We start from the raw sequence: 12767 nt of genomic DNA, 5'->3' as shown, positions 1-12767 counted from the left end.
TGAGGTTCTTTTACACTAATTGAATTTGGTTTACTAACTAGGTTATTTTCACACAATCTTAGAGAGAAAAATAATATTAAAAACTGCAAATGAGCAAGAACTTTTCTTCGAGACCGAGCTACAATCTTTTTCTTATTTGAACTCAAAGAGACTTGAATTACTGAGATAAAACTTGAGAACATACAACATCTCAGATTTTACAGAGTTAAAACCTTCTACTTGGCTACAGTCTACAGTTCAAATGATACATAAACATCAACGAAGATGTTCTCCAAGCGAAATAAATCTTCGAGTCTAAAGTGGTGGACCATGAGACTGCAACCTAACATCAGCCACCACGCTCTTTGTGGGGCAATTCAGATTTTCTTTTTGCCAACGAAATAAAGAAATCTAAGGGAAACAACAATCTGATACAGGAGCCAGATAGAGACATACAAAGGGGCCTACTTCAAGAACAGGCTACAAAGCACTGATTGCGTCGGATAAAAAAAAGTAGTGAGTTTAGGACAACGCAAACAAAAGTATTTGTATAAGAATCAATCCTCTTATTCCTTTTCAAGATACTTTAGAAAAAAGACATTCCATCAGAGAAATATATTGGAGACAAAAAGAAAATCACAAACATTGCATCAAATCCAAAGGATGCTATAGCCTTTCTCTCTCTCAACAAGAAAGAAACCATATGCATCAAATCTACCTTCGACTAAAAATATTTTTAAGAAAGTTATTAAACCAAATAAAACACAACCATTTTAGAGAAAAAAAAACGTTTCCTTGTTCAAATCAAGCTTTTCTTCACTTGGCACTGGCGAGCTGGGAGCGGATGAGCTTAGCCGCATCAACCATGTTCTTGAGTGCAGGCTTGACCTCGGTGTACTTACGGGTCTTGAGACCACAGTCAGGGTTAACCCAAAGGATGTTCTGCTCTAGGACAGCAAGCATCTTGTTGACCCTGTCTGCGATTTCCTCAGAAGATGGTATTCTTGGAGAGTGGATGTCGTAGACTCCTGGACCGATTCCAGCACCGTACTTCACTCCTTCACGGAACACGGAAAGAAGCTTCTCATCAGACCTGGAGTTCTCAATGGTGATGACATCAGCATCCATGTCGATGATGGAGTGTATGATGTCATTGAAGTGGGAGTAGCACATGTGAGTGTGGATCTGCAAAAAAAAAACACCAGAAACACATAAGTTATGAGCAACTGAGAAAGCATTACACTACATGAGACTCGTTATGTGTAGTTTTTATTTAAGCAAACCTGGGTGCTGTCTTGGACTCCACAGTTGGTGATTCTGAAGGAGTGGACGGCCCAGTCCAAGTAGAAAGCATGCTCGGATTTCCTGAGTGGTAGTCCTTCTCTAAGTGCAGCCTCATCAATCTGAATGACACCGATTCCACCTTTCTCAAGATCCTCGACTTCGTCCTTGATGGCCAAAGCGATCTGGTAACAGGTTTCGTGCCTACAATGATTCCAAGATTGTCTTAGTGTTTTGTTCTTTATTTGGTGTTTATGTTTGTTTTTAGATTATAGTAACATTATGTACCTGGGCTGGTCGTTCCTGACAAAGGACCAGTTGAGAATGGTGACGGGACCAGTAAGCATACCCTTCATTGGGCGAGAGGTCATGCTCTGAGCCATTGCGGACCAGAAGACGGTCATTGCCTTGGGACGGCTCACATCACCATAGATAACTGGTGGCTTCACACAGCGAGATCCATAAGATTGGACCCATCCGTTTGCAGTGAAGGCAAAACCAGACAACTGCTCACCAAAGTACTCAACCATGTCGTTTCTCTACAAAATTGTGAAAACATGTCTCATCAGAAACAGTACCAAGGATTACTAGAAATATCAGGCAAAAACATAGAATAATAAAAAAAATTCACCTCTGGCTCTCCGTGGACAAGAACATCGATGTCAAGTTCCTCTTGGAGGTCAACAACTTTCTTGATCTCTTCCTTGATGGCTTTAACGTAGTCCTCCTCTGAGACCCTAGTAAAAGAGAGATTAAAGAAACCATTAGCATCACAACAATTTAAGAAAATGTGTGACGCATAAGCCCAAGGATTAAATTTAGGAGACTAACTTTTTGGCCTTGTACTCACGACGAACTCTCCTGAGCTCTACAGTCTGTGGGAAGGATCCAATGGTTGTGGTTGGTAGGATTGGGAGATTGAGCTTCTTCTGCTGAGCATCTAGCCTAGCACTAACATTGGTTGCACGACGGTGGTCAGATCCCTTCAAAGCAGCAGCCTGAGATAACAAGAATGAGAAACTATCTCAATCAATACAAGATTAGGAAAATAAACCATTGGGTGAGCACAGTGCATCAGTTTGAAATCAAACTTACAGCCTTCTGGACACCCTCGTTGGTGACTCTTGGGGAAGATCTCCTTGAAGCCAAAGCCGCAGCATTGGCAGAGAAAAGAGCCTGAAAGAAAAAAAATATTGAGTTCTAGATTTTTCTGGATCAATTACACTACAGATAATTCAAGGGTCCACTACTAGGGGAGCATGTGGGTAAAATACCTCGTCCTTCTGACCAGCCAAAGCCTTGGCCAAAGCGTTCACTTCAACGACCTTCTGGGCAGCAAACGCCAACCATGACTTGATTTCATCATCAAGCTTAGTCTCATTGATAAGATCAACAGCGGTGTGGAGAAGAGAGCAGGAGGTTGAGACCACAAGCTTGTCTGCATCAAAAAGACAACAGATCAACATTTCATACAGTTGTTTTTCAATAATTCCCTAGTAATGTCAGGTAAAAGGCAGATGATTTTGGAAGAACAATTACCTTTACCAACAATGCCTTCAAGTGCCTGCAAGGTGCTTAGGGACGCAGCAAAGTCGTTGGCCCAGATGTTCCTTCCATCAACAACACCAGCAAAGAGGTACTTTCCCTCAGGGAAACCTGCCTTGACCAAATCAAGGGTCTTGGTGCCACGAACCAAATCAAATCCAAAGGCAGTCACACCCTTCAATGAGGTTAGGGTCTTGTATGCCTCAGCAGGGATATCAGCGAAGTAGGTCTCGACAAGAACATTCAAACCAGAAAGAGTTGATTCAAGTTCAGCATAGGCACCAGTAAAGGCCTGGAGTTTCTGACCCTCAAGATCCATAACAAGGACAGGCTCGTCAAGCTGAATCCAGGTGGCACCAGCAGCCTTAAGCTCGGTAATCACTTCCCTGTACACAAATCAAAGTCATTATATCAGTGGTATGTCAGAGGATCATTGATAACATCAAGGATACGGATGGCATAATAAAGAAAAACAATAAAGTGATTTCTTACTTGTAGATCGGGAGAATCTTAGGGAGAAGAGAAAGAAGTTCGAATGACTTGTCAACACCCTTGGCAGCCTTGGAAAGCAGCAAGTAAGAGACTGGGCCAACAAGTACAGGGACGGTGTCAACACCAAGCTGCATAAACATCAAGTAAACCAGATCAGAACTTCGTAGAAAAAAAAACTACTTTAGACAACCAGTGCCAGATGACTTTTCTAACGGTTTTTATATTCAATGCATCCGAGACCTTCCTAGCATATTAGCATCCTCAGTGAAACACCACTCAATGAATCTAAGCTTAAACACTATATCCTCAAACTAAAGCCTATGATCTCTAATAGTTAATTAGACGAGCAAACAGTAATTTCCTAAGAAACGGATATTAGTAAAGAATGATACGTACAGCCTTGGCCTCCTTGTACTCATTCACCGCCTTGTGGGATGCGTAAGAGAAGTTAACCTCAGGGCCCAACTCAGGGACGATGTAATGGCTGCATCAACAAAAGCATAATCAAATTAGTCCACAACTCAAAAAGACCAATGTCAACAAAAAGAACACAAGAGATCAATGAAGACTCACTAGTTGGTGTCGAACCACTTGGTCATTTCCATGGCAGGCACAGAGGCATTTCCTCTAGCCATGGAGAAGTAAACATCAAGGCCGATCTCACCACCAGTGTATCCATACCTAGGTGGAACAGCACCGAGCATGGCGGTGGTGTCAAGAACCTGGTCGTAGTGAGCAAAGGTGTTGCTAGGGATGAACTTAGTCCCAGCGGCAGACATCTGTTTCCAGATGGATGACCTGAGATCAGCAGACACCTTCTGAAGATCCTCAGCAGTGCTCTTACCATCCCAGAAAGATTCCAATGCAAACTTGAGCTCTCTCTTAGGGCCCATACGTGGGTATCCAACAATGTGTGAAGCCATTTTGATTTTCTTTTACTGCATTAAAACACACAAACCAAATCAAAATCAAAATCATAGTATAAAATAACGTTCTCTTAATTCATAAACTTCTTAATATTAAATGATTTAATTAACAAACTCCAAGAAAACCGTAAAGCAATCACAATTCACGTGTATAAAAAGTTTGTGCAGCTTTTTGAGTCTACTACTACTACTACCACCACTTGATACTGTAATCGAAAACTTTCAGATAAAAACACATGCGACATTCATCGATCAAAAACTTTAGATCTAAACGAATACGAACACAGAAACACCAATCATTTTCAAAGGAAAGATGACGATAGATCGTAAACAGATCCAGAAACCAGATCTATAAATCGAACAACACGAAATATCCAGATCTGAGTCAAATGAACTCACATAGCGAATAGATCTCAACAAATGAGCAAACAGATCGAGGAATATAAAAAAACGAGAATGAAACGAATCACACTAAAAGCGAAGTAGTAATAATAACGTGGAGAAGGAAGGAAAGGGAGCTAAATAAGAGAGACGTAAGGAAGACATAGAAAGTCGGAGACGAACCTGACGGAGGAAGAATCGGAGAGGAGGAAGGAAAAAGGGTAGGCTAAGAGAAGGCGAAAGAGAGAGCGAGGAAGAAGAGTGGGCTGTGTGAGTTTATTTATAGCGAAAATAAACGAGATACATCATCGTTGGGCTCTGTGTCATTTCTGTAGATCTGGTGGTGCTCGATATTTTCGCAATTTTATTTATTATTTTAAATATCCCTATTTATTTATATTATTGGTGTATGTGCATTTTCTCTGAATTTGATGTTATTTTTCAACACACTTGAGTGTAGGATTATTTCTTTTTTGTCTATTGTTTGAGTTCAGTATTTTTTTCTTATATTCGTAGAAATAAGTATGTGTGCATTAGTAGAGCTAACAAGTAAGAAATATAATTAAAGTATCATATTGGTAAATTAAAAAAAAAAACTGAATTAATATTGCCATCTTTTATAGGAAAATTAAATTACCAGATGCCCCATAAGTAATTTTTTTAAGGAATTTTTGTTGGGTATGTATTTTTAGCTTGAATTTTGTTTTTTTTTTTAATTTATGAATGAGATCTTGATTAATTGACGAAAATATCTGAACAGAAAGGTTTTTCAAAAAAAATATTGGAGATTAGAAATGAATAATTAATGGTTAGTATTACTAAGGTTGAAATCATTTAATTAACTTATAATAAAAGTATATTAAGAGATTAAAACGTGAAGGGGAGTTGGTGTACGTGGGGAGATTAGTGGGTGGCAATGGGACCCATTGAGGTTGGTGGAGATTCACAATTTGATTATTTCCACAGTAAGGTTTTCTTCTATTATTGATACGACGCCGTTTCAAGTGTCAGCACGAAAGAGTATCAAAATCAAGGCCTGTTCCATAGCGTTTTGGAAACAAATCGAATTATTTACAGGGAACAATACTCCAAATTTCAGTGATACAACTCTTTCAGTTAAATATAGAAAGTCGAATAGTTGTCAAATCTATATGTATATATAGAAAGTTGAATATCTGGTAACACAATTTTACTTGAACAAGTAACAATCTTGTCTGGCCATTAGTACACTTGTGTAAGTCAGATAAAAACTATGTATGTTTTTGGTAAATAGAGTAGGTAAAGAAACATAAATTATGGACCTACTGTATATAATATAATATTATTGTTTAAGATTCATAAGACAATGAGTATACGCGATGGATTAATGGTCTTAATCTTTTTTTGTTTGCTGGTAATTTGGCTACCAAACTTTGATTCTTGACCTTTATCAACGAACCTCATTGTTTTAATTTCCTAGGTCATTTTTTCTTTCCTAACCTTAAATGTAACTTTTGGTTTGCGTAAATCATGAAAGAATATTTTTTTGTAAACATATTTTAAGTTTTATTTTGTTCTTTCAGTCTGCATTAAAAAATTTCACGTACTAGTTACCAATTTCAAAATATTTGTTTTTTTTTAACTCTATAGCAACTGAGGAAGTTTAACCATATCGTGCATAAACTACGTTATAAGCTCTTTTGCGGAATTTAACATGAATTTTCTAAGTTTGGAATATAAAATTATATTCAACCACTTCCACAACTAGTTTTGGAGTATCTTTCTATTTGTATGGAACTGGTGTAGGTCAATTTTGAGTTCACTAGGAATTTATCAAGAAGATGCTATTGCAAACAACACCAAAAAGTCAACAAAATGTTTATGTGATAAACAAAAAATTAGTACTATATGTATGTTTGATGATTTTATTACTTGGTAACTTTAACTATACATCAAACTGGTAATCACACAACAAACAAATTGAACAACATTTAATTACATGAGACTTTAAATCTGCAGGACAGTTGCATATGCTTCCTCGACACTGGTTTGTCGGTGGATGTAGATCTAGTATGTACACAAATAAAGATAATCACACAAGCATTTATTGAAAGTGAAACTCGCACTCTATTTTTTTCTTTCTATTTACTTGTTGTACGACATAAAGAATTGAATACTTTAACAATCCAAATGAAAAACAAACAAAAAAACTTTTCTTTAGGAATTATTGAACTAAATCGTATGTGTATTAGTATAACAAATTATTGGATCAATAAAATACTTGTTTACCAACCTTTTTTGGCATCTTGAGTTTGGTAATCATATGATACACGAATCACAAGATCCAAAAGTATTCTTATTGCTGGCTTATAAAACTTTATGATTAAACTATGGAAAGGCATGCTTTTAGACATGTGAAACAATAAAAACTGTATACACACACATTATGCTTTGAATCAAAAGTTGGTGATTTATATGAATATACTTGGATACTTTATTTACATAAAATCTCAAACACAAGTTCATCTTTTACCAAAAAAAAAAAGAGAGGCAATGCTTCATGTTAATAAGAGATTTACAACTAAATATGAACCACCAAAAACTATTTGTAATCTGAACGGTGTTACCATCTTCGATCGAGTCCATTATATTACAATGTTCATAGAAAAATCCAAACGGCAGTACCTTTCCCATTTCTCAGGTCCAATACAAATAACAAACCCCCCAAAAAAGATGCGAGAAAAGTATTTAAAGACACAATCCAAAACCCTGAGAAAACCTCTCTGGTTTCAAGAGATACAAATCAATCAAATCGATAAATATGAAAGCTGAAGAAAGAAGAGAAAAGGAAACACAAACACACAAGAAAACCAATACAAAGGAAGGAGAAAACTTGGTATAAAAATATGATTAGCGGCTACTTCTTGCCCCTTTTAAAACAGAGGACACAGATGAAAAAAAACAAAACCCAGAAGTGCCTATCATTACCCTTTAACAAAGATATATTTACTTGAGTTTGAGATGATGTATTACCCTTTAATTTTCAATCTGAGTCACTCGAACTAGAGCTTGAGCTTGAACTCGAGCTTGAAGGGTTGGACTTCGTCTTCTTCTCCTACTTTCCTTTTTGCTCTGCAATAGTTTCCACCGAATTCTCTGGAGTTTCTTTGGACTCAGGACTCTGGACATTTGCATCAGTGTTGCTTGCAGTGGTCTCAGCTTTTGCTTTCTCAGTCACAACCTCATCACTTAGTGTTACATTACTAGGACCAGCAGCTTTTGTGGGGATTACCACTCCTTCAGAGATTACTTCCATTGCCATCCCTTTTTTTAGTTCAGAAGGTTTGGGAAATTCTTCCAGTGCTCGAGTTTCGACAAGTAAAACATCAGATTTTGTTATCTCTTTTGGTTTACTTTCCTCCTCTTCTTCTCCTTCTTCTTCTTTCTCGGTGGTCTCAGCTTTCGTTTCCTCGGTCACAACTTCATCAATTACTGTTACATTACCAGGACCAGTAGCTTCTGTGGGAATCATCACGCTTTCAGAGATTATCTCCATTGAAATCCCCTCTTTTGGTTCAGAAGGTTGCGGAAATTCTTCCAGTGATCGAGCTACGACAGGTAAAACATCGGATGTTGTTATAACGTTTGTTTCATCAATAGAACTTTCGTCAACTGAAGACTCCGATGGTTTGGTTTCAACTGCACACATGATTTCTCCAGACCTACTATCTGATTGTGGTGACTTTGGTTGCTTTTCCATGCTCTCTACAACAGCCTGGTTCATAGCATTTTCTATCGAAGATGGCCCAGGTTCAGTATCTGTCACAACTTCCTTAACATTGAAGTCTCCAATCGAGTCAAGTTCAGACAACAATCCTTCATCAATCTCTTTTATCTCGTCTGCCTCTTCGGTGATAATTTCAGGAGGACTTTGAGATATTGCATGCAAGTCTGTAAGCTGCTCTAATCGCTCCACCACATGGTCTAGCTCCTCATAAATATCCTCTTGGAAAAACTCTGCCCTTGAGCCTTCACCAACCATAGGTGTCGTGTACTCGGGAGATTCTGTTGGAGAAGAGGATGTATCAGACGTCAAACAAGATAACTCGGTTGTATCTTCAGGAGCATCGTGATACTCGTGAAAAGTGATGTTGCGGGAAAAGACGACACTCACAGGACCTGCACGAGTTGGTACCTGCAATAACGCAACATAGCGATAAGAAACAGATCTCCCGCTTAACAAATTGTATAAAGAATAAAGAAGTCCAAACATAGGTATCGACCTGTTACTATTTCCAGTTCTATTTAAGAAACCACAAATTTAGATGATGTACCATTATCAGATTAGAAACGTGACATATATAGAAGATATGTTGTAGCACATGTATCAATAAAGAAATTGATTCCGTATATTCCTTCCAATAGTTTGTAGATTGTGATGTTGAGTATATCACATAGACTATCTCAAACGTAGATGAGAGCAGCATAAGATAGTATGTTAAAGTAACTGTGATATTGTGCATCTATTAGAGAAGATAAGTTTCATGACTTACTTGATCGTCACCAGGTTCAAGAGATGATTGTTCTACCACAGATTTATCTGACCATGTCAGTTCTCTATCTGATTCAGATGGACTTGTTTCTTCAGATCCCACATTTTGGGCACTAGCATTTACAGAGTCTACTTCAATATCCATTGTTTGGTCGTTGTGAGTTTCTTCCTCAGCATCATGAACTAATGAGTGAACTGGTTCTTGTTCCAACTGTGCAACATCTTCGTCATTAAATGAATGCGTCTCAACATACTCAACTGCTCCAGAAGACAAACTGGCATAACTATCTATTGGGATGTCAGCATTGAATGTTTGAGGACTGACTTCATCTTTTTGTTTTTGAGCTTCCTCTTCCTCGTACATTATCTCTTCAACTACTGACTTGTTTACTGAAGTTTCAGCTATGTCATGCACCACATCAGGTGATTCTTCCAGTGGTGTCGAATGCTCCCTCATGACAAGGCTTGCCTCTCCTGTAACATGCATGCTATTCTCTCCTACTTCGCTTGTCCTTGTTTCAGTCTCATTAGAAGTAGAATGAATTTCCTCAGGACCTATACTTTCAGAATAAACTTCACGTTCTTTCTCTTCATTTTCTTCTATTTCTTCCCCATTCTTTTCAGGTAGATCTGGTTTGTAATCAGACGATACGGAAGAAAATGATGGGAATCTACTGCCTGAGGGAGGACTCGAATCGTAAACAGGTTCCTCGTGATCACCGTCCCCCAAACCACAAAGAACATGTATGGCTGACTCGTCAAGTGACGGATGCGCAGTAATGAAAGATTCTTCAGCACGAGCTTCATCATGGTGATAATCATCCTCCACCCCTCTAGCCATATTGATTTCTAATTCTCCAAAAGAAGGCAGTGAAGACGCCCCTAATTCTTCATGAAGATCAACTACTTGTTCTGAAATTAACATTGCTTCATCTTCACTGATATCACGTATCTTTTCTTCTTTCTCTGATAAAGATGAATCACTATCACTGACTTCATCAAGTTTTCCCTTATCAGAAGTTTCTCCTTCCATCATGTCCGATTGCTCATGGTGTGTTTCACCACTTCCTAGTACTATCTCAGCCACATCATGGTGAAGTTTTTTGCTATCAGCTTGTTCATCGAAATCGGAATCCTCGGACGAATGGCTTTTTTCTTCATCATGGTCAGAAGCTGAATGACTATTTTCTTCATCGTGGTCAGAAGCCGAATGGTTATTTTCTTCATCATTGTCAGAAACCATATCAACTTTAGCAATTTTGGTTTCTCGGTCAGCATTATTTTCATCCACCTTCTTTTCGTCATCCTCCAGGACTGTGCACACAGATTCAGTATCAGGAATAGAACTAACTTTTGATTCACTAACTTCACTGAGCTGCCTTTCAAATGGATAATAGCTCGTTCCCTCATTGGCTAATCTTTCTAACACAAAGAAAGGTCGTAGCCTATCATGTCTAGGACCTCCAAGCATTGATGGGCCTACACTGAAACTTTCATGTCTTCTGAACATTGGATCCTTTGGTTGTTGAGAAGAGAACTCTTCCTGAAAACCGTCACCTTTGAGGTCTGGCTTTTCTTCATTTGGCTCATATGGAAGGTCAAATGGATTTCTCCTCGCAAACATAATGGACGGGGCAGAACCAGGGATAGGCATATCATCATACGAATCATATGAAACATCAAATGGATTATGCCTTGCAGTTGAGATTGGCGGCATATTAAAGGGAATATCAGCACTATCAAAATCAATAAGATTTCTTTCTGCCATTAGTCTCATATTGTGACGAGCCCTTCTCCTGGCAATAAGATTCTCCAACCGCTGGTTTCTTTCAAGTTCAAGACTTCCTAGATCCATAACATTTCTTTGGTCAGCCTCTGTCCATTTGATTGCAGATTTACTTTCGTCGTCCTTATCTTCCTTCTTTTCCTGTTTCTCTTCCTCATCTTCTTCTTCTTCATCCTCTTCCTCATCTTCATTCTCGTTATCGCCTTCTTCTCCATGACTTTCACTGTCACCATCAGACTCCATTCCTTCATCACTACTACTCCTATGTGGCCCCTCTGAAGCTGCATCAGATCCTTCACCATCTACAATACCACGAGTAGGAGCTTCTGAGAGTAAAAGCGGGTGAAGCTCGTCAAGCATGGGAATGATGTCTGTCATAGAAGCATCAGGTGAAGAACTTTCTGCACCATCAGACCCAGAATCTAAGGAGTCATCACGGTCCGCATCATCATCCTCATCCTCTTCATGCCTCATTGGTCTCCAAGGTGAAACTGGAGAAACATCCATCTGATCATCCATCCTTTCATATAAAGATCCATTTGTCCTCGACTGCTCTGCACCCGTCCCGTCATTTTCAATCAGTTTCTCATCTTCTCTGTCTCCCTTCTTTTCCACATCCAAAATAAATGCTTTCTCCTCAAATCTTACATGAGTATCCCGTTTAATCTCATCAAGAGTCTCATCAACTAAAGGCCTATAATCAAATGGCCGGCCATCGTCCTCAACCTCACTGAATTGGCTATCCACTAATCTTTCAGCATCATCATTTCCATCCTCAAGCACAACTTTCTCCGCCCCGACGAAACTCTCTACGGTAAAACTCTCATCTCCTCCTCTATCAACAACAGTAACATTAGCATCCCTCGAAACCTCAGTTCTAAGAGGTGCAGCCTCGTGGAAAATCTCTGGATCCTTTTCGATTTCAGGAATGTTTGGCTCTCCAAAACTCAAAATGGTACCAAGCAAGACGAAAGTACACACCAAAACAGGAGACGCAGTCACTAAGGGAGCAAACAAAAGAGGACAATATCTATGCAGATAATACAAAAACGCAACGAAGCCGAGAAGAAAGGGATGATTGCAAATCCATTTGTACGACGTTCTGATCATAATCATGAATAATCTCCGAATCTGAACTCTGAACTCCGACCGATCACTAATCATCTCTTTTTATATTTTTCCAGGTCGTCTCTGTATTAAGAATTACGAAAAATCAGAATCAAATGATGAAGTTAGTTTTTATCGTATTTAAGATTTGAGAAAAACAACAAGATGAGTCTAATTCAATTCAAAATCAAAAACTTAAGATCGCAACACAATATTAAGATATCAAGGATTAAATGTTGTCTCCGATATAATAGAAAGAATTGGATCTAAGGCTCAACGAGGCCAGAAAGTGAATAATTTTGAAATCAGATCAAGGATCAAATCCAGAAATCGAATGAAACCAAAACAATAAACAAAAATCTATGTTTTGTGAAGTCACTAACCAGGTAGGAGCAATCAGATCACGGAGATATAAAATCAAATTCAAAAAAAAGATCAACCAAAACGAAATGAAACGCAAAATTAAGAGAGGGGACGACGAGACGTGGGGAAGCCATGGAAAGTCGGAGACGTACCTTACAGAGGTTGAAATTGGAGAGAGAAGAAAATGGTTGACTAATCAAAAAAAAAGATGGCGAGCGAAGAAGAAGAAGAAGCAGAGTGGGCTAATGTGTATGTTGTTGTCGGCTTCTTTACAGCTTTCGTATCTGTTGTACCATTTTACTTTCGGCAGAATTATTTAAATTCATTCTAATTTTGCATATTATTGCCACTTTTACTTTTGTTTGTATTTTCTGAA

General features: G+C 38.5%; 2 protein-coding genes across 5 annotated transcripts; both read right to left on the bottom strand.

The window, feature by feature from the left end:
• Positions 1-125: 125 nt before the first annotated feature.
• On the bottom strand, positions 126-4953 carry ATMS1 (Cobalamin-independent synthase family protein). Of its 2 annotated transcripts, none has more exons than NM_121798.4 (12): positions 4788-4953; positions 3871-4235; positions 3694-3781; positions 3298-3425; positions 2800-3191; positions 2535-2698; positions 2356-2436; positions 2092-2258; positions 1892-1997; positions 1549-1799; positions 1263-1464; positions 126-1164 (listed from the first exon to the last, which is right to left on the bottom strand). In NM_121798.4, exons 2-12 carry the CDS (start codon positions 4218-4220, stop codon positions 796-798), a joined length of 2298 nt encoding a protein of 765 aa, NP_197294.1. In that variant the 5' UTR covers positions 4221-4235; positions 4788-4953; the 3' UTR covers positions 126-795. The 2 variants fall into 2 exon arrangements, with proteins under 2 accessions (NP_197294.1, NP_001078599.1); NM_001085130.2 differs by having other exon boundaries at positions 523-1164; positions 4623-4834.
• A 2080-nt stretch (positions 4954-7033) lies between these two features.
• AT5G17910 (cardiomyopathy-associated protein) lies at positions 7034-12724 on the bottom strand. 3 transcript variants are annotated; one of them, NM_121797.3, is made up of 3 exons: positions 12544-12724; positions 9137-12112; positions 7034-8778 (listed from the first exon to the last, which is right to left on the bottom strand). In NM_121797.3, exons 2-3 carry the CDS (start codon positions 12083-12085, stop codon positions 7699-7701), a joined length of 4029 nt encoding a protein of 1342 aa, NP_197293.1. In that variant the 5' UTR covers positions 12086-12112; positions 12544-12724; the 3' UTR covers positions 7034-7698. The 3 variants fall into 3 exon arrangements, with proteins under 3 accessions (NP_197293.1, NP_001318590.1, NP_001190328.1); NM_001203399.2 differs by having other exon boundaries at positions 7129-8778; positions 12412-12629; NM_001343530.1 differs by lacking the exon at positions 12544-12724 and having other exon boundaries at positions 7119-8778; positions 9137-12150.
• Between the last annotated feature and the right edge of the window lie 43 nt (positions 12725-12767).

This window comes from Arabidopsis thaliana, chromosome 5, assembly GCF_000001735.4.
Source record: "Arabidopsis thaliana chromosome 5, partial sequence".
In the NCBI taxonomy this organism is placed as follows: domain Eukaryota; kingdom Viridiplantae; phylum Streptophyta; class Magnoliopsida; order Brassicales; family Brassicaceae; genus Arabidopsis; species Arabidopsis thaliana.
This window is presented reverse-complemented; position numbering and strand designations above follow the sequence as displayed.